An 18,577-nucleotide genomic window follows, 5' to 3' on the forward strand; every position below is an offset into this window, starting at 1 on the left:
AATACCCAATTAACTTCATTTGTAAAATGGATTGACGTAAAAGAAAATATAAGATTTTTTGCCCAAAAGATAAAGGAACAACCACAACATTATTACATTATTATTACACACAAAAGAAATTGCCTTAAATTCTTCTTATTATTATTACATTTTTTATTTTTGATTTTATTTTTTGGAACTTTGATACCGATTGTGTTCATTAAATTATTTAATATAGAAAGTCTTTTTAAAAATATTTTTTAAAAGAAATGAAAAGAGGAGGAAGCGCGACCAGTTTTGCTGCATGCCTGCATAGCGCATACAATTCACGCTTCACAGTCATGCTCGCAGCTATAACGAACTTCTCACTCCCATTTCCCGCCCTCTATATATATTGGGACCTTCACTTGTTCAATAAAAGATTCAAAATCTCTCACACAGTTCTCTCTCTCAGGAACATTCAAATTTCCCCTCCGAAGATCTCTTTCCTTCACCAAACCAAAATGCTTGCTGCGCTCAAGTAAGTCACCGAATCCGTGAATCTAGTTCGTTTCTTCTCCGTCTTATATACTGTTTCTAATCTGCCTTGCATTTTGATATCGCCGGTGACTTTTCCGTTACCGTACTTATTTTTTTCTCAGAGCTGAAGAATCGAGCGGCCAGTTGCAGCTCGTGGAACGCGAAGACGTTGAAGACGATGATGACCTCTTCGAAGCCATCGATAAACGTATTCTCTCTCCCTTTTCCTATTTCATCGTGTTTCCCTAGATCAATTCTGAAATAAGTGATATCTGTTTTGTTCATGCATTTACAAGTTACGATGCTAAAATCTTCACGGAAAGTTCTCTTTAATTCAAGTTTTCACCGGATAAAATCATTTCAACTTTAAGCTAGATGCACTGGTTCGCCGAGCACATATCTAGTTTGAAAAGCACAACTCGGTCCTTGTCGATTATTCTGATAACATTTTGTCTTGGATTCACAAAAATATATGCATCCACGCAGTGATCTCTCAAGGAATCAATGCTGGAGATGTGAAGAAGCTTCAGGACGCAGGGATCTATACTTGCAATGGGTTGATGATGCACACAAAGAAGGTTTAGCGCTAAACACATCTTCGATTTGAATATCTAGCATGTGGCGGAATTACTCTATCCTTCAAATTCTGACTTAATTTTGTTATATTTTCGCAGAACTTGACTGGAATCAAAGGCTTATCTGAGGCTAAGGTCGATAAGATCTGCGAAGCCGCTGAGAAGCTTGTGGTCAGTGCTCATAATAATATATGCAAAATTTGGTTTAACTACAGATCGCTATTTAAACACCTCCTATTTTTTTTTTCTTTTCACTTTTGATGCAGAATTTTGGTTATATTACTGGAAGTGATGTGCTGCTCAAAGTAAGTATTCACGTTCTTTGGAATTTTAGGTTGACTTATGGATTTGATTTAAATCTGCACGTCTTAAACTGTTTTAGAAGGTTCATGGCTTGCCTTAAAGCGAACTAGAACTTAGTTAGTTGTACTTGGATTAATTAATTATTTGTAATCTGTAGTAGTCGTACAGTTGGATTAAGTATTTTCTTATACTCTGTCATTACAGAGAAAATCTGTGATCCGAATTACAACAGGAAGCCAAGCGCTTGATGAATTGCTAGGAGGTAAACTATATTTTTTTTTTCTTGTATTTTTTTTGGAATTTTGTGCTTTTACCAGATTTCTTATGATTTCCTTTTGAATTTTTGAAAAAGGCGGAATCGAGACATCGTCAATTACGGAAGCATTTGGAGAATTCCGGTGAGAACATTGCAGAAATCTTTAGATAGATTCCATGCATGTTTAATTTCAGAAGAAATTTATTCAAGATGCGACTTCTTCTTCCTTTATTTATTATTAGTATTTTTTTTTCAGTTCTGGGAAAACGCAGCTTGCACATACTCTCTGCGTTTCAACTCAGGTTTACTTCCGTTCTTGGTCACGTCATGTTAGCTTAGCTATTAAATGCCGTTAACGGGTACTCGCAATTGAACATTTAGTTATTCCTTCTGGTATGCATTAATTGGAGTGCTCCTCAAACATATACACACATGGAAATATTTGATGTATACCACTGACACTGTTGATCCCTCCAGCTTCCAACAAGTATGCGGGGAGGGAATGGAAAAGTTGCTTACATTGACACAGAAGGAACTTTGTATGATTTTTCTCTTTCAGCATAAATGTTAACATTCCTTTTGCGTCATTAACTTGGTTTCATGAATGCTAACATCCACTCAACGTTTTGAATGTTCTCTATTCAACCATAAATACTTGTAGCCGACCTGACCGAATTGTCCCGATAGCTGAGAGATTTGGCATGGATCCTGCCGCTGTTCTGGACAATGTAGGAATTTTTTTGCTTTAAATTTTACAAACCGTTTTTGGAGGAAAATTGTTTGGTGCTGAAACCTAACTATATTTTGGTTGTGACTGCGCAAGATTATATATGCTCGTGCCTACACTTACGAGCATCAGTATAACCTTCTCCTTGGTTTGGCTGCTAAAATGTCCGAAGAACCATTCAGATAGTGGATTCAGTCATTGCTCTGTTTCGGGTGGACTTTTCAGGAAGAGGAGAGCTGGCAGAGCGCCAGGTCTCTCTCCTTTTACATGCACTTACAAATAACACTCATTTTCCCTCTTCCTGTATGCAAATCAACTTTTTCTAACGTGAAATATCATTTGCAGCAAAGACTGGCACAGATGCTTTCTCGATTAGTAAAGATAGCTGAGGAATTCAATGTTGCAGTTTATATGACAAATCAAGGTAAATTTTGCACTTGTGGATGAGAATATATGTTAACTTATAATGCCAACTAATTATTTCAATATAAGGCATTACAATTCGAGTTCTAGTTCTAGCTTTATGATGAGAAGCCAGAAGCGTCTTGATGCCCATCTTCTCAATATTGGAATTTTTGTTGCAGTTATAGCCGATCCCGGAGGTGGGGTGTTTGTAACTGATCCGAAAAAACCAGCCGGTGGGCATGTGCTGGCCCATGCAGCCACAATAAGGCTGATGTTCAGGAAAGGGAAAGGGGAACAGCGCGTTTGCAAAGTGTTTGACGCCCCAAACCTTCCAGAGGCAGAAGCGATATCCTTTACCTGAGTTTGCCTCCTTTTTTCAGAAGGATTTATAATTTACATTATGGTTTATAATATGCGCCAAATCACTCCCAGAGTTACAGCAATTAAGGTTGTTAAACTTAAAACAACTTGAAACTAGCTTTTATTTACATAAGGGTTCTAAATAATCCGCCACATTATGAATTTTTATAGTTTGACGAAAATTACCATTATGGCCACTGAAAGTCTGAAACCAACTTGCATTTGAGAATAGGAAAATATTCCTCTGCTGTCACGTTTTTCCTTGACAGACTTACGTCTTCCAGATAACACCAGGAGGCATTGCAGACGCAAAGGATTAGAGTCACTCCCGGAGTCCTAGAGCCTTCCCACATCAGAGATTACGATGACTGAATATTCTATTAAAATTAATTTTTACATATTTGCATATAGTTTGATAAAGTACTGCTGCATGACCATTGTATCCATATCGGCTGCGGTTCTTTCACCTTAGTGTGAAAATGTGAATCCTCTTTAGTTATATACATTTCCTTCTTGAAAGTATTAAGATGTTATGCTATATTTTACTGGTGTCCGAGAAGCATCATGCAATTTTATGTTCACAACATTCAAAACGGTAAAGAAAAGAAATTTCTAAAAAGACCTCTAGTTTTTTACTCTAAGCTAAATGTGTTAACATTTGTTACTCTGATTTTGAGCCAACACAAACCCCTATATTCAATGTCAAAAGAGGTGTGTCAAATTAATGTACAAACCAAAATGATTACACAAATTTCTCATCAATCAAATCGGCAGTTTAAGTAAATAATCCAGAAAATTAAAAGGCCACACAAAGGCAGCAAACAATCTTCACTAGGATGAACCTCAGTTGACATTATTACATATGGGTCAGGAGAGTATCGGCTCAATATTTGTTTGCGACCAACTTGCATAGCATCACGAAATCACATTTCTGCCCGGGAAGCTAACTAATATGATAAGCTAAGCCTCCTTAGGACCTCAAAAGTTTTCATTTGATGGGTACATATGAGTAATAGAACATGAAAATTCAACCGAGTCTAGCATATAATAAAAGCCTTAGTTCAAACAGAGTTCATATTTAGATATTATCCGACCAGTTAGCAGCACTCCCAACCCTTGACATGCCAGTTGATTCCTTCTTAGCTTCATCCACCTTGAAAGTTGCACCACATACCTGACCAGAACTGTCAACTCTTGGGACAGGCTTCACCTCATTAAGTGGATGCTCAAAACTGCTCAAACCTCCGGATGTTGTAAAGAAGAATCCTAAACAAGCAGCAATACAAGTTAGTGTTGCCGTAATAATAGGAACTTGAAATGGGAATGATATTGCAAAGTAAACCATGAAAAACAAAGGTGGGTGAGAAACAAGAAAATATCCATGTGCCTACATTTCCCATTTCCTGGGTTACCAACTCTTAATTCCTTTCTTCCCCAAGTAACGATACTGATACAGCATTCTAAAAGTATTCCTAAACATCCTTCTAAATGCTAAATGAAATAAAAAAGTATATAATTTCAATGTTCTGAAAACTTAAACAACAATAGGTTCTTCTATCATTTAGTTAAGATGCTTAAAAGGAACCATTAGGAGGATAAATCATTTCTGTTCTTCCCCTTAATTCACTTTTCCAAGCATGTCTTTGAAACGTGAGTTCTCACAGAAAATGCTCAGCACAGCAGGCACAAAACAGTCACCTGATTTTCCACATAAAATCATTTTAATATTACCTTTAGGGAATGGTGCAGAAGATGTCCCACAGCTCTTAGTTACAACCTCTTTCTCGTCTGCAAGAACAAGATTTCCATCGGCATCAGCTCCCCAATAGAAGGGAACACACCCATCAGCATCCTGAGAAAGAGCAGGAAGACGCATTGTACCCCAGGGTATAGTCATATAGAAATTATAGGCAAATAAATATGAGAGCAAAATAGATAGACCAAGGATTACTCACTGCAGCAATAAATGCGGTTTTAGAACCACTGTCAAACAGAATAAACGCAAATTTGCCTTGGAAATCTCTCACGACCTGAGCAGCAGGATAGGGACCACGATCTCTGAGAGTTCTGTATGCCTCTATGACAATGATCACCTCATTTGCCGTTTTATTCAATCCATATTGCTGCTTCAGATGAGCAACATTCTCAAGGTGGCCTTGAAACAAGCAGAAGATGTCATCCACAACCGCAAATAGCCTGCCAACATAAGAAAAGGGACAATGTAACAGGTTTAAGGAAAGATAATACTCATCTACAACTTTGTAATATCTAATTGTCTTCTGTAAAAATAGTTCTTCAGGGTCTAGTTCTATTAGGTGTTTTCAGTCACAAAGATTTGGGGCAACAAGGTATTTTACACCATCATAGATTGCCCAGAAAAAATGGAAGAAATTCAGCTGAAACATTATAGAGGAAAAATTAGAGAAGTAGAGGTTTAAGCAAAAATGTAGCCACATTATGTGCTTGTCTTATTTATCTTGCTCAATTATTAAATTGCAATAAACTACAATGCAACAGAAATCGGTGAAGGCCATGGTACAAAGATTACAAGTGACACTGCAAAACAATGCTGTAATACATGAGTTATATATACTGACAAAGAACAAATTGTATTTTAAGAAGCTTGAAGGAACAAATACAGAAGTATTTGTTATTTTACAACACATCTAAACAAACTTCAAGAAGAATCTTAAGGATATTAAATATGGTATATGGGTTAAATTAAATCTCTCTTCTGTCTTACGTTGAAACCCATCGATAGAAACAAGACAAGAAGGCCAGAACTCAAAAAATTATATGATATGAAATATGAATACAAGTACGCAAACTAGCTAGCTCAAACCTCATAAATCTTTACGGAGTGACTGAAGAAAATATAATATGGCAGTAAATAATATCCACAATAAATTATAGAAAAAACATCTCTGAGGTACGGCCAAACAAGCCCTAATCAGAATTAAAATAATTGTTATAGAAAAAAAAATGAAAACAAACAAGACAAACTTTTAAAACAACTATAAACCACAAGATTTCCTTCCACCATGAAGGGTCTTCTGCGATGGGATAACAATAAACCACACACCCCCTATCCTAATAACCATGAAGATTAAACTAGTAGCATGATCCACTGATTAAACTTAACAACAATTAAAAACCGAACATTGATGTACATCCAAGCTTTATCAACATCGTACTAAAAAAGAAGTACTTTGATCATCAAGAAACCCACAAGGAAATCAAAGGCTCATCCAAAAAGGTTCAAACTTTAATCCCTCTTCGATTCAAATTTCCATCGGGCATACCCAGATCGCAACAGGGGGGAAAAACCATAATAATGCCTTTTTTTCTTTTCTAGATCATCCATCCCAAAATTATCGACAAACATTAAGGAAAAATATCACGAAAAATAGAAAATGGGAATTGTACCTTGGGAGAAGGGGGTTCTGTCTCTCAAGAGAATAGGCCAAGAGACCTGAAGAGCCAAGATTGACGGTAACGGAGCCAGGATGAACAGATGAGAAGTGCTGCGCCAAAAACCCATCTTTGAGTGATGAAACAGAGTTTGACTGAGGACTCTGCAGAGCCTCTGGGCTCTTCGCCACCGACTTCTCAAAAACCGCCAGCATTTTCTTTTCCCTGTTCTTGGATCGTTGAGTGGAAAGTGAAGAACAGAAACCAGGAAAGACGGGTAGTTTACTGTGTGGAAAGAGAAGAATCTGCTGAAAGATTATGCTATTTCGTTTAGAGATGCAAAAAATGGTTTTCTCATTTGTGAGGTTTTATATAAGCTTCTCCAGTGGGATGTATTCTACATTGCCAAAAATGCCCCTATCCATTTTGGATAATTATCAAAATGTTATGATGTGCTGTTCTCTTTTGTATGGCTCATCCTACTGTCCCTTCTAGTTCTAACGACCATTCTTGTCCTTTCTCCACGTTTCATAGGGTTATTTTATTACTATTTCTTTGGAAATTCAGTTTGAGTGAATAAATCAGTTACGGTCAAAATAAAAATTTTATTTATATACACATTAAAAGAATTTAGAAAAATAATAATGTTATTCCTATTTTTTATAATATTATTCCATATTTTTCTGCATTACATGTTTATATGAATCTATATAAAAAAAAGTTGCATTATCAAAATAAGAGTGCTAATATCTATTGTAAAATATTTATAGAAATATCTAATTATATATCATAAATGTCGTAAATGGAGATTAATAAAAATTTTACCAGATAATAATAAAAAATGTGTCATTAATCAAAATAATAAATGCTTTATATTTTATTTAAAATATTTTAAATTTAAATATTCAAAATGTAAAAAAAATATATTTTTGGAGAAAAAGTCATTCCAAACTCCTCCCAATTATTTTTATATATAAGAGAAAGATTTTATAAGTCAAAATATTTAGCTCAACTACTAAGTATTTTAAAAATATTATAAATATGGGAGAATCTACTTTTACATAAATTTCGCTACACATTTAAACAATTTTACATCTATGTTTATAGTAGGTCTTTGTCTTCTTTTTCTTCTTTCTCCTCCTTCAATTTCTTCCTATTCTTCTCCTTCTTCTTTTTCTTCATTTTTTTTCATTGTCGTCATTGTCACCACGGCATCCATCTCCTCCTTATCCTTCTTCTCTTCTTGTTTCTTTTTTATTTGAATATTTTTTATCTCCTCCTTTCTTTCTTTTTTCTCTTCCATCATCATTATCGTCATCATCAACAACATCAACATTTTGCTAATATCTTTATTGATTCTAATTCTCTGTGGTGATCAAATGAACTGAAAATATTATCAAAACAAAACTATTGTATAATACCAAATGAACCGAAAATGGTCTATTATATAAATTCGAATTCAAAAACACTTGCATCTTGAATTAATCAAAATATTATCAAAACGAAACTATTGTATAATACTAAATGAACCTAAAATTGTCCATTATATAAATTCGAATTCAGAAACAATCGCGTCTCGAATATACCGAAAATTAGCTCAAAACAAAATCATTATATAATACTAAATGAACTGAAAATTGTCCATTATATAAATTTGAATTTGATGATAACATTAATGACGATACGTATTATAAGAAGACAATAATGATAACGATGATGATTATGATGATGATGGAAGAAGAGAAGGATGAAAAAGAAAGAGGAGACGAAATTCCAACTAGAAAAAAAGGAGAAAGAGGAAGAGGTGTTGTTGGTGATGATCGTAACGAAATCGAAAAAAAAAAGAGAAGAAACAGCGTGAATTTAAAAGAAAAAAAAAGAAGTGCAAGGAGGAAAAAAAACAAATCACTTAGAAAAATTTAAATATTGTTGTGATAAGGATGAAAGATGAGGTAGATAACCATCATTAATATGGGGTTTGATTTCAATACTGAATAGTTTAACTTTTCAAGACAAACCAAATTAATGAAGTTGAAAAATATAAAACTTCCTTGTTTATAAATAGAGAAGCAACTGAGGTACTCCATACAGCAATAAAATTTTCTCTCTCTCTTTCTCTCTCTCTCTTATACGACTTCACATTCTTCTCTCTCTTTATATTTATTTATTTTATATTTGTTACCTTTTCTTATTTATTTATTTAGTTATTTTACAACACGTTATCAGCACGAAGCTCTAACGAAATTTTAGGAAGACTCCAGGTAACAAATTTTCATTATGTCGAAGCTTTTTCATCTTGAATTTAATGCTCTTAATATATATAGAAATAATTATTTATCATGGATACTAGATGTTGAAATTCATCTTGATTCAATGGATCTTGGAGATACCATTAAGGCTGAAAATAATACATCCCAGAAGGATAAAGCTAAAGTTATGATTTTCCTTCGTCGTCATCTTGACGTATGATTGAAAAATGAATATCCCACATTAAAAGATCTTGCAGATATGTGGAAAAACCTTGAAGAAAGGTACAATCATCAAAAGACGGTGACACCTCCTCAAGCTCGATATGTTAGAGAAAACTTTCTTGACCTTCCATGTCTCGAATGTGCTCATGCAGTAGCAATCGAGAAAAATGATTTAAAAATATTCTAAGCTAATTTCTTATTTTCTTGTTGCTGAACGCAACAATGAGTTACTCTTAAGAAATCATGAAGCACGCTCAGCTGGCGCCGCCCCATTTCCTGAAGCAAATGCGGCAAATTATAACCCCAAAAGAGGTAAATGACAAGATTTTGATAACAAGAAAAATTGTGGAAGGAAAAAAATTATGTTCATAAGAAAGGATCTCACCAGAAGTGGGATAAAGAAAGAAACAATGGGCAAAGTATATCAATTGAGGATAAATACTTCCGTTGTGGTGAAAAGGGCCATTGGTCACGTACCTGTCATACCCCAAGGCACCTAGTTGATCTTTGTCAAGCATCCTTGAAAAATAATGACAAAGAAAAGGAAACAAGTTTTGTTTCAAATTATGAAAATTCCACCACTCATTATGATGTATCTAATTTCTTTGAGGACCTTGAAGGAAATATTGGCTATTTGATCAATGATGGAATAGTTTGATATGTGTATGTGTTTGTTAAGTATTCATGTGAATAATTTTACTGTGCATGTACTTCTACTCATTTTATTATTATTATCATTTGTCTTTGAAGAAAAATGGTAAGGACACATTTGAAGATATTTGCCTTGCGGATAGTGAAAGTTTGCACACTATTCTTAAAAGTACTATATATTTTACCCATCTTGTGCCAAAAGAAGAATATGTTAATACTATTATTGGCTCAGGCAATGTGATTGAAGGTTCTGGAAGAGCTATAATTTTATTTTTCGGGGGAACAAAATTCATAATAAATAATGCACTATTATCTACCAAGTCTCTAAGAAACTTGTTGAGCTTTAAAGATATTCGCCGAAATGGATATCATATTGAGACTATGAATGAGGAAAATTATGAGTACTTATATATCACAACTCATGATTTAAATAAAAAGGTTATATTAGAAAAGTTATCCTCACTTTCATCTGGGTTGTATTGTACTAGAATTAGTGCAATTAAATCACATGCCATTGTAAACCAGAAGTTTACTAGCCCAAATGAATTCATAACTTGGCACAATCGATTGGGTCATCCGGAAACAACCGTGATGAGGAGAATTATTGAAAACTTTTATGGATATTCACTAAAGAACCAGAAGATTCTTAAATCTAGTGAATTTTGTTGTGCTGCATGTTCTCAAGAGAAGTTAATTTTAAGGCCATCACCAGTAAAGATTGGATTTGAGTCCCCTGAATTCCTAGAAAGAATTCAAGGTGATATATGTGAACCTATTCATCCACCATGTGGATCTTTTAGATATTTTATGGTCCTAATAAACGCATATTCGAGATGGTCATATGTGTGCTTATTATCTTCTTGCAACCTGGCGTTTGCGAGATTATTGGCTCAAATTATTCGATTAAAAGCACAATTTCCAGAAAATTCAATCAAAACAATTCGTCTTGATAATGCTGGTGAATTTACTTCCCAAACTTTTGAAGCTTATTGTATGGCTAATGGAATAAGTGTTGAACATCCAGTAGTTTATCTTCATACACAAAATGGGTTAGCAGAATGACTTATTAAACACTTCCAATTGATTGCTAGACCTTTACTTATGAGAACAAATCTCCCAACTTCGGTTTGGGGGCATGCTATTTTACATGCCGCAGCACTTATTCGTTTGAGGCCAACTGATTATCATCAGTTCTCTCCTATGCAATTAGCTTTTGGCCAGCAGCCAAATGTTTCCCATTTAAGAATATTTGGGTGTGCGATATATGTTCTAATTGCACCACCTAATCGCACCAAAATGGGACCCCAAAGAAAATTGGGGATATATGTTGGATATGATTCTCCCTCTATAGTGAGGTATCTTGAGATACAAACTGGGGATGTATTTAAAGTCCGATTTGCGGATTGTCATTTTGATGAATCAAAATTTCCAACATTAGGAGGAGAGAATAAACTTCCAGAAAAGGAACTTAATTGGAATGCATCATCGTTGATGCATTTAGATCCTCGATTAGGGCAATGTGAACTTGAAGTTCAAAAGATTATACATTTGCAAAGAATAGCAAATGAATTGCCTGGTACATTTTCTGATACAAAGAGGATAACCAAGTCGTATATACCAGCGGAAATGTCCCAATTCGAATTGACGTTCCAGTTGGACAAATTGCCACCGAATCAAATTCACACCAAAAGCATGGCAGGCCTGTCGATCCAAAGACAAAAATCCTCGAAAAAGAAAAGAGGTAAATATGATTCGTGTTGAAAAAGACATAGTAAAGACACCTGCAGTTGTCCAAAATTCTGATATAGTTTTAACGCCAGAAGACATTCAGGTACCTGAAAATTGTGAAAATGACGAGATCTCGATAAATTATGTCTTTACATGAAAGAAATGAGACCGAAATAAGACAATTGTTAATGAAATATTTGCATATAATGTAGCATTGAATATCATACATGAAAGTAAGGATCTTGAGCCAATATCAGTTGAAGAATGTCAACAAAGGAATGATTGGTCAAAATGGAAAGAAGTCATGAAGGCTGAGTTAGACTCACTTGCAAAACGTGAAGTCTTTGAACCTGTAGTCCGTACACCAGAAGATGTAAAACCTGTTGGATACCGGTGGGTATTTGTGAGAAAACGAAATGAGAAAAATGAAGTTGTGCGCTATAAAGCCCGACTTGTGGCACAAGGTTTTTCACAAAGGCACAGTATAGATTATGAAGAAATGTAATCCCCTGTAGTGGATGCGATAACATTGCGTTATTTGGTCAGTTTATCTGCATATCATAAACTACATATACATTTAATGGATGTGGTAACAGTCTATTTATACGGTTCATTAGATCGGGATATCTATATGAAAGTCCCTGAAGGACTAAAGATATCTAAACCATCCAATGAATATTCGCCAGGGTTATACTCAGTTAAATTACAAAGATCTTTATATTGTCTAAAGCAATCTGGACGAATGTGGTATAATCGTCTTACTGAGTATCTGGCCAAAAATGGATTCAAGAATGATGATATCTGTCCATGTATTTTCATAAAAAAATCTGCATCTGGATTCATTATAATTGCTGTGTACATTGATGATTTAAATATCATTGGGACTCCTGAAGAGATTCCAACAATTATAAAAACTCTAAAATAAGAGTTTGAGATGAAAGATCTTGGAAGAACTAAATTTTGTCTCGACCTGCAGATCGAGCATATAAAAATTGGGATCTTTATTCATCAAACAACATACACAGAGAATATTTTGAAAAGATTTTATATGGATAAGTCACATCCATTAAGTACCCCAATGATTGTAAGATCTTTGGATGTAGAGAATGATCAATTCTATCCTAAAGAAGAGAATGAAGATATTATTGGTCATGAAGTACTATATCTTAGTGCCATTGGAGCGCTAATGTATCTTGCTAATAATACGCCACCTGACATATCATTCGCGGTGAATTTACTAGTAAGGTATAGTTCCTCTCCAACCAGAAGACATTGGAGTGGAATCAAGAAAATCTTTCGATATCTTCATGGAACGGTTGATATGAGATTGTTTTATCCCTATGGATCCAAGTAACAATTAGTTGGCTATGCAGATGCTGGATACTTGTCTGATCCACACAAAGGGAGACCTCAAACATGATACATGTTCACATATGGTGATACAGCTATATCATGGAGGTCCACAAAATAGGCGATTGCAGCAACATCCTCTAATCATGCTGAAATACTAGCGATACATGAAGCTAGTCGCGAGTGTTTTTGGTTGAGGAGTGTGATCCAATATTTTCTGTCATCATGTGGACTTGTTGATCAGAAGATAGCTCCAACTATCCTGTTTGAAAATAATACAGCATGTATTGCTCAACTTAAAGGCGGATATATCAAAGGTGATAGAACAAAACATATTTCTCCCAAATTCTTCTTCACTCATGATCTTTAAAATCAAGGGACAATTGATGTCTAACAGATCCGCTCAAGTGATAATCTGACAGATTTATTCACAAAGTCACTCCCAAAATCTTCTTTTGAAAGATTGGTACATCAGATTGGGATGCACCGATTTCGAGATATAAAATAATGTTGGCAAGAGGGGAGACTGTACTATTTTTTTCTTGGTCAAGGTTTTTTCCCATTGGATTTTTCTTGACAAGGTTTTTAATGAGGCAGTCTCCATCACTAAAGGATATTGTACTCTTTTTCCTTCACTAAGGTTTTTTTCTACTGGGTTTTTCTTTAGTAAGGTTTTATCGAGGCAATAATCCTAAATGGTCATCCAATGGGGAGTGTTGTGATAAGGATGAAAGATGAGGTGGATGATCATCATTAATATGGGGATTTGATTTCAATACTAAATAGTTTAACTTCTCAAGGCAAACCAAATTAACGAAGTTGAAAAATATAAAACTTCCTTACTTATAAATAGTGAAGCAACTGAGGTATTCCATACAGCAATAAAATTTTCTCTCTCTCTTATACGACTTCACATTCTTCTCTTTCTTTATATTTCTTTATTTTATATTTGTTACATTTTTTTATTTATTTTTTTAGTTATTTTACAAAAAATATAAAATTATTTAAATGTGAAGGATTACTCTCATTATCAATCAAATAGTATAGTCATAAAAAAATCAAATAGTATAATAGCAAACGAGATCATTTAATCCTCTTTATTTATTTGCTCATTAGTGTTTCAAACTCTCATGTCAGTGTTACTACTAAAACTTACTCCTAATTAACATCCAATTTAATAAAAAATTTGATCATAACTGACTTGTTTATTCTCAAACTTTTATCTTCAATCTTAATCATTAATTTTTTTATTATTTTAAAGTATATTTCACTCATTAGACTGGCATATTTATATGAAGGTCGCGATTAAAATAAAAAAATTTTCTTGTAAAATTATAATAATTTGATATATTTAATTAAATTTTTTCCCGTGTAATGTACAGATGGTAAATTAATAATAGTATATAATAAATATTAAAAATTATTATATTTTATAAAATTAAATTAAATATGTGTAAATTAAAATTAAATTTGAAATGTGTTTTATTTAAATAATTTGTAGTACAAAAGATTTAGATGTTGGAGTTGTACAAAGTGATATTTTTATTTGGTAGTTTGATTTTTGCATTTGTTTTAGTTGATAGATTTAGTCTTTTTATGTGACGCTCGTCGTCCTCTTTTTTTTAATTGGTTGTTGTTAGAGTTGTTGCTTTTTTCTTTTTGTCGTAGGTTCTTGTGAAGACACGTTCTTTATGAATTGTTGAGTTGTATGCACTTTTTATTATGTTGTTTGTTCCATCTTTGCATGTATGTTCCTTTTCCGAAGATAGGTCGTGAATTTGTATGATTTTCTTTCTCCTTAATCTCTTAATGGGTATGTGATCTTCGTCTAATGATATTAGTATTGGCGAAATTGGTTCCTATAATCAATAAATAATTTAAATTATAAATAAAAATCATGACTTGAATAAGTGATTTTTTTAGTACTACCTGTTTTATTTGTTTTAATGGATGTTGAGGTTCAGTATTTTTTGTTGGAACAAATGTCTTAGTAACAGTGTATTATTGACAACTTTTTTTGAGATTAAAATCATTTACTTTGACTTCAAATACAAGTGTAAGGTTGCACAAATTTTTCAATTGGGGTGGTGCTTCAATGTCATTACTTTTCTGAAGAGTCATTAGATTTGAAGCAGTTGTGCCCAACAATTTTTTTTCTTCGCCATCAAAAGTACAAAAATTGTTGTAATACTTTGATCTGAAATAAGTATTGGGTTAGTAACTAATAATTTGATAGATGGGATTATGAAAAGTATATAGAGTTACCTTATTGTTGGATATTGTGGTATTTGGTTACATGCGCCACAAATGTAGTTGTCTCATTTTCATCTAATATAATTATTTCTATTTGTGGATGTTAATGTTTTCCATAGATGAACCATGCAAATTTTGATAAACAAATTGTCTTTATTTGATAATATTGTCTAAAGAATGATGTTCCATTAAATAAGTTTGAGATATTGTGTAGTTCGAAAATAAATTTTTTTGTGCTAAATTTGATGTTATTTAAAAGAATAGTGATAAGAGACTTATATGAGTAGATCAAATATTATAAAATTTGAATATTTATAACGTAAAATTTTTCATCATTAATAATATTATTATGACATTTATAATATAGATGTTTATTAAGTTTAATGAGTTATTTATAGAAATTAATTATTAGAAGTTATAAATTTATTGTATTATTTATAACGGTAAGATATAATAAATATAAGAATATAGATTTAATATTTTTGTAGGTTACAAATTTGATTAAACACTATTAATTTTTAATTACCGATATTTTTTATTTTTTTATATTTTATTTTTTTTTTGCTGATTTGAAAATAATAGTTGACTAAAATTTTGCCAAGTAAACGATGTTACTATCATCGCATTAATAGAAGAAAAAATATATCTTAAAAGTAATGTTAGTAAACTTAACATTTATTTTTATATAGAGTAAAACCCCTCCCCGGTCCCTAACCATTTACAAAATTGACCTGGCGCCCCCTAACCATTGGAAAATAACAACGCGGCCCTCATCGATTTTCTCCGTGTGACCAATAGGTCCCTCTCGTCGGTTTACAGGTAAAAATTAACCGGAAGATCCTACCTGTACCGGTAGCTATTATACGTGGACTGAGTGTTGTGAATAGGATAGAAGCCATGTACACAATAATCAAAAACGCTGCAGTTTTGATTCCAGTTCTTAATAAGATTAATCCCAAATGTTAATGTGAACCCTAGTTATCAAATTTGACCTTGCCTTCAGTGATGAAGACGGAAGAACATTCATCAGATTCAATCCGTCATTCATGGAAAGAGAAGTCGATGGGAGCTTCAAGCAATAACTCTGGCAATGTTGGCATGACAAGGAAGAAGTTCACACATCCAATATGTTATTGTGGAGCTCATGCGATTCTCTTTGAGTCAACCACATCAAGTAATCCAAATAAGTTGTTCTTTGGTTGCAGTTATTTCAAGGTACATTAGGGTTTATTCCATCTTACAATCTTTTCTGTAATTAGATTGATTAAAAAATAATTGTTCATAATTGTAGACTCCTTCAACGCATTGCAAATATTTTAAGTGGCTGGATGACTTGATAAATGAGTCTGGCTATACAGTGGTAGAAGTCCAAAAGATGGAAGTTCATGGGAGATTGAAGGAGTTGGAGGACAAAATTAAAGAGATGGAGATTAAGCTATATGATGGAATTCATGGAAGAAGATACACTAGACAGAATAGATGTATTATCATGGCATTTGTCATTGTTGTTGTTGGTGGAATTTTTATTACTGCACTTCAGCCTAATAGGATGTGAAAAATTTGTAACTTATTTTGGATGTTGATGTTATGAAATAGATGCAAATTATGGATGATGACTGTGATGTTAAATTGTTAAATTTCAATGATAGAAATATTGTTGTGATTTATATTGTAAGTAATGTTGTGACAATTTCTGAGCGTTTAAACATTTGAAGTATGTTTTCATACAATCTCATTAAATGAAGAATAAACCAAATCTAGTATGCAATCAAAATCTTTAGACTGAAACACAAAATACCATAAATAATAAACAGTTGCAGAACACCTACATGACATTACACCTACATGGCATTACATGTTATGCCTTGGCAAGTATACAAACAGATAATCTAAAGTGTTCAAGTACTAGAAGTTCCAAAATACTAGACCAATGTTAGGCAGATATAAGTTACAAAATACTATCCAAAATAGTAGCCATAACTATCTAGTCTTCATTTTTTCCGTGGAGCTTTAAAAGGGGGTGCAGTGGAGCCAAATTGCTTAAAGCTTAGTGGTGCTCCGAAGCTTGGTGCCTTGATTCCTTGTTTGAGTCCTGGTGTTGGGATGAATTGGAACAACCTAGCTGCCGTACCAGCACTAGTTGCTGCTTGTGTCTCGAGAGAAATGCCAATGGATGTAGTTGATCTTGTAGCCATCCTTGGTTGGGTTAGTGGGACTTGGTTTGTGGGCACAGTGGGTGGAAGTAACGGCCCATGAACCTGAGATTTCAATGGCTTATGAATTGGCTGTTTCTTCCGGAAGGGTGCAGGAATCTGTGGACCATTCATCATATTTAGCAAGACATGGTTGGTTGCAGTTGTGGTTGGGCCTGGGGCAGTTGGACTAGGTACAGCTGGGTTTGGTGCAAGTGATCCATCACCATTTTTACCAGTTTCTCCATTGATGTCATGATCCTGCTTTTTTGACCAATAATAATGAAAATTAGAATCTGTTTGGTACACTAAAATTTCAGTCCCAATGTTATATTGATCACTACTATTACCTCATTCGTAGGAGCAGATTGTGACACTGAAATTTCTACTCCTGCCTGTGGAAGAGTCACTGGAGTAACATCTCTTGGTAACTTCTTCTTATGCTTTCTTGCTTTAGCCTACAATTCGTACACAAGTTAAGGATTATCATATTTATGCCACACCATGAACAGGATAACACAAATTAGTCATCAACTTACAATAGGATCTATGACCGCATAGGGAGCAGCACCATATTTAGGTGTAACAATAGCTTGGTTATCACCCTGTGATCAATTGTAAGATATTTAGGACACATAAACCCCTCATTTAACCATTTATAAGACTCATAAGCCCCTCATTAAACCATTTTACGGTCACTTAAACCCCTTCGATACTAAGATTAATAGACATTTAAATCCCTGTAACTACTAATACTAGCCTAAGTATTGTACCTTTGTATTTCTTGCCTTCTTCTTCTTTGGCTACCAATTGGGATCCCTTGGAGCTCCTTTACAGGTCTTGTAATAGTGACCTTTTTTCCCGCACTTGCTACATGTCACCTCAAAGGCCTTTCTTACCTTGTTCCCTTTTAGTTGGCTCTCAGACACAGGATCAGTAGTTCTTCTCTTCCTAGGACGACCAGGAGGTCTCTTGATGGCAGGTGCCACTGGCCTAAGAGCATCGGATGGCTCCCAAAATTCCTCACTGTTCACAGGTTGAATTGTAATACCATAAGTGGCACGCATGGCATCCATAGTAAGCCACTCATGCACAAAATTTTCAGGCTTCAAGTTAAGTGTTCGTAGCCTTGAGATTGCAGCAACTGCATGTTTACATGGCATGCCTGCAACAAATTACATTGTTAGATGTGTACTTAATGGAAATAACAAAGTGGAATATACTAGATAATTACCAGTAAGTTGCCATTGATTACAAGTGCATGTCTTTTCCCTTAGATTAACCCCAAGCCTACTTTGGCGTCTTTGAACCTCAAATATAACTCGTTCATCGTCTCCAGTCCACTCCGCTGTCCACTTACAGCTTTCAGGCTTAATGAATTCATCCAACCGTTGCTG

General features: G+C 34.1%; 3 protein-coding genes and 1 long non-coding RNA gene across 4 annotated transcripts; 2 read left to right on the forward strand and 2 right to left on the reverse strand.

Annotated features, from left to right (window-relative positions):
• The first annotated feature begins 324 nt into the window (after positions 1 to 324).
• Positions 325 to 3,901, forward strand: LOC107466933 (meiotic recombination protein DMC1 homolog). Its single transcript, XM_016085936.3, is given in 15 exon segments — positions 325 to 499; positions 621 to 706; positions 985 to 1,076; positions 1,173 to 1,244; positions 1,340 to 1,378; positions 1,581 to 1,638; positions 1,729 to 1,774; positions 1,889 to 1,934; positions 2,110 to 2,171; positions 2,294 to 2,360; positions 2,456 to 2,540; positions 2,543 to 2,610; positions 2,705 to 2,783; positions 2,944 to 3,110; positions 3,400 to 3,901. Coding segments are annotated over 15 exon segments (1,029 nt in total). The 5' UTR covers positions 325 to 482; the 3' UTR covers positions 3,445 to 3,901.
• A 19-nt stretch (positions 3,902 to 3,920) lies between these two features.
• On the reverse strand, positions 3,921 to 6,886 carry LOC107467039 (stem-specific protein TSJT1). The gene is made up of 4 exons (XM_016086052.3): positions 6,551 to 6,886; positions 5,080 to 5,320; positions 4,856 to 4,976; positions 3,921 to 4,390 (listed from the first exon to the last, which is right to left on the reverse strand). The coding sequence occupies exons 1-4, from the start codon at positions 6,748 to 6,750 to the stop codon at positions 4,203 to 4,205; spliced, it is 750 nt and encodes a 249-aa protein (XP_015941538.1). The 5' UTR covers positions 6,751 to 6,886; the 3' UTR covers positions 3,921 to 4,202.
• A 9,100-nt stretch (positions 6,887 to 15,986) lies between these two features.
• On the forward strand, positions 15,987 to 16,543 carry LOC127741612 (uncharacterized protein At4g04775-like). Its single transcript, XM_052254387.1, has 2 exons — positions 15,987 to 16,203; positions 16,280 to 16,543. Exons 1-2 carry the CDS (start codon positions 15,994 to 15,996, stop codon positions 16,541 to 16,543), a joined length of 474 nt encoding a protein of 157 aa, XP_052110347.1. The 5' UTR covers positions 15,987 to 15,993.
• Positions 16,544 to 17,010: 467 nt separating this feature from the next.
• On the reverse strand, positions 17,011 to 17,784 carry LOC110275352 (uncharacterized). The gene is made up of 3 exons (XR_002367783.2): positions 17,720 to 17,784; positions 17,531 to 17,638; positions 17,011 to 17,441 (listed from the first exon to the last, which is right to left on the reverse strand). It is a non-coding gene; the product is annotated as an uncharacterized LOC110275352 (long non-coding RNA).
• Between the last annotated feature and the right edge of the window lie 793 nt (positions 17,785 to 18,577).

Source organism: Arachis duranensis, chromosome 9, assembly GCF_000817695.3.
Source record: "Arachis duranensis cultivar V14167 chromosome 9, aradu.V14167.gnm2.J7QH, whole genome shotgun sequence".
Taxonomy (NCBI): domain Eukaryota; kingdom Viridiplantae; phylum Streptophyta; class Magnoliopsida; order Fabales; family Fabaceae; genus Arachis; species Arachis duranensis.